This window comes from Cebidichthys violaceus, unplaced genomic scaffold (genome assembly GCF_023349555.1).
Source record: "Cebidichthys violaceus isolate CVI_PGR_0920_01 unplaced genomic scaffold, fCebVio1.0.p SCAF_52, whole genome shotgun sequence".
Classification (NCBI taxonomy): Eukaryota; Metazoa; Chordata; class Actinopteri; order Perciformes; family Stichaeidae; genus Cebidichthys; species Cebidichthys violaceus.
The window spans coordinates 1521517-1524016 of record NW_027176728.1 but is presented as its reverse complement, the minus strand read 5'-3'; the positions used below and the strand labels follow the sequence as shown (position 1 = coordinate 1524016).

At 46.2% G+C, this 2500-nt stretch overlaps 1 protein-coding gene across 6 annotated transcripts in view; it reads right to left on the bottom strand.

Moving 5' to 3' along the window:
• The window catches only part of hdac5 (histone deacetylase 5), a 49673-nt gene that overhangs the window by 6388 nt on the left and 40785 nt on the right, over positions 1-2500 (bottom strand). For all 6 annotated transcript variants that reach the window (XM_068731528.1, XM_068731527.1, XM_068731526.1 and 3 more), the window contains 4 exons: positions 2420-2500; positions 1156-1275; positions 168-265; positions 1-3 (listed from right to left, as the gene is read on the bottom strand). The exon at positions 1-3 is cut by the window's left edge and continues 116 nt beyond it; the exon at positions 2420-2500 is cut by the window's right edge and continues 7 nt beyond it. In XM_068731528.1, the coding sequence (XP_068587629.1) occupies positions 1-3; positions 168-265; positions 1156-1275; positions 2420-2500 (302 nt within the window). The remainder of the gene's footprint in view (positions 4-167; positions 266-1155; positions 1276-2419) is intronic.

The following is a 2500-nucleotide window of genomic DNA, read 5'->3' as shown; positions in this document are numbered from 1 at the left end:
CTTCTACACACACACACACACACACACACACACACACACACACACACACACACACACACACACACACACACACACACACACACACACACTTTACAGCATGTTGCTTAACCTTTTCGGCATTTTGCACGAATTTGAACCAATGCATCAACCGTCGTATTAATGAGTACCTGAAGGCAGTGAGGTACTCCACATCCCCCATAGGCGGCTCTACTCCTCCGGTCCACGCTATGTTCACATTGAAACCAACACCAGCTGCTGATCCCACCTGCAGAGAGGGAGACAGATTCAGCCTTGTGTGTCTGTGTGCTTCACTGGACTATCAAATATTTGTAGATTAAATGACCAATAAATCACAAGGGTAAAAAGAGCGCACACATACAGCGCTCTAAAACCACATTATGATTCATGAGTGGTGGGACTGGGGAGCCAATCGGGAGGCTGACCCTGTTTTGTATTTCCTACTCTACTGCTTACAGTTACAGAAGCAGGAGAGATTTGTATCCACTCTGTTCCACTCTTGTGAGGAATAAAAGTATTAAATCAGGGCTGTTAGTAGCCATCGCCACCAGCCACTGGTCCAGCAGATGGCAGCAAGGAGCGGTCCACGGCAAGATGGCACCACGGCAGACTGGAGGCGGAGGCGCCAGATTTGGGCTGGTTTGTTGTTTGTTGTTTGAGAGAACGGGCTCGATAAACAAGGTTTCACGAGGAAGTAAATGCATTTGTCAGGCCTCAAGGATACACTCCATGTGATTTAGTCTGACAAATGAAAGCATAACTAAACACACACACACACACACACGCGCACACACACACACACACACACACACACACACAGGGTGCTTTTAAACACACTGGCAGTATCATCACCGCTTAAGTGTTTTACTAATAATACGTTTTGGCCTCATGTTATTCTGAGATAATAGTTGACTTATACCCAGCGGGGGAGCGTCACCATTCAGCTAAAGGTCAGAGAGAGATTCCAGTGGGTGAGCATGGAGTGTTGTAGTTATTAGTCATTTTCAGAACATGGGGCATATGACACCGGTTCATCTATTTCTGAACTATTTCTGCTTTTTGTGTGTGTGTGTGTGTGTGTGTGTGTGTGTGTGTGTGTGTGTGTGTGTGTGTGTGTGTGTGTGTGTGTGTGTGTACCTCCTCTGGAGCTCCGCTGCCAGGAAAGAAGTTGCCGTCGTCGTAGCGATGGAGGGAGATGTAGAGGACGTTGGGGTCACTGTAGAAGGCCTGCTGGGTGCCGTTGCCATGGTGAATGTCCTGCGGTGGCGTGAGAGAGAAGGTCAATAGGCCGTGTTGCGATACAGACACTCTGAACACACTGCGTTTGGTTTATTGAAAAAAAAAAGCCTGCTCAGAAAACTATTAAAAAGGTACAGTTTGGATTTTTTTTTTTGGGGGGGGGGGGGGCACCAACATGTATGTAAGCCACCGAAAAACGTCATTATCAGTTAAAGTGTACTCTGTATTTAGAATATCTTCCCCTTGCCGTCAGACGGCCTTTCTGACGGGGAACTGAAGCCGTTGTATCCGTCTCTGCTTCAAAGCCACCAGACTCCACTGACAAAAAATGTTTACCTTGCAGAAAAACGGGAGTTGCAGGTCGACTAATCCCTACTAACCCTTTAAAACACCAAAGTCACACCACAACACAAACTCACTAACCAGTTGTTGCCGTGGTAGTCCAAAAAAGTTAAAATGACTGTTTTTGTCAAAGGAGTCTGGTGGCTTTGAAGATAGCACAGGAAGCATATCACAGCTGCAGTTCCCCATCGAGAAAATATTGTGAATACAGCGAACACTTACACAGACTTCTGTAGGAGGTTAAAATACGTTTGGCTGCTGGCCCCATCCAGCAGCGCATTGGTATCCGTCTGTTCCTCCAGACTGGGGGCGGTGCAGCCCGCCCTCTACTGTACAGTACCAGCGGGGTGCTTGGTAGATGCCGGGCCGTTGTTTAAGTTCGATACATAACAACAGCACAGTAATCCGCGGGGGTGTTTCTTTGCAGCAGAAACAGCAGGAATATCATTAAGCTGCAGGTGTTGAGGGTTGAGCCGCTTTTTCCCTCTTATGATATGAACAGTGAGCCTCACAGTCATGTCAGTGTAACGTGAATATGGACAGTGGGAATCTTAGACAATAGTGCAACAGATTTAGCGGTGAGCTATTAAGTAATAAACTATTACTCCATTCAACAATTTTTAAATAAAACTGGAATTGTCTATGAATAGTAATCATTTTGAATGAGTAATTCACGCTTTTATGCTGAAAGAAGAAGTAAATAAAGAAGTGAAATTCTTTCCAGGTGACAATGCCGACAGATTGTGTGTGCGTGTGTGTGTGTGTGTGTGTGTGTGTGTGTGTGTGTGTGTGTGTGTGTGTGTGTGTCAGTGCGACTCACCCAGTCCACAATGAGGATCTTGCCCACGCCCAGCTTCTGTTGCAGCAGCTTGGCAGTGATGGCTACTGAATTAAAAAAACA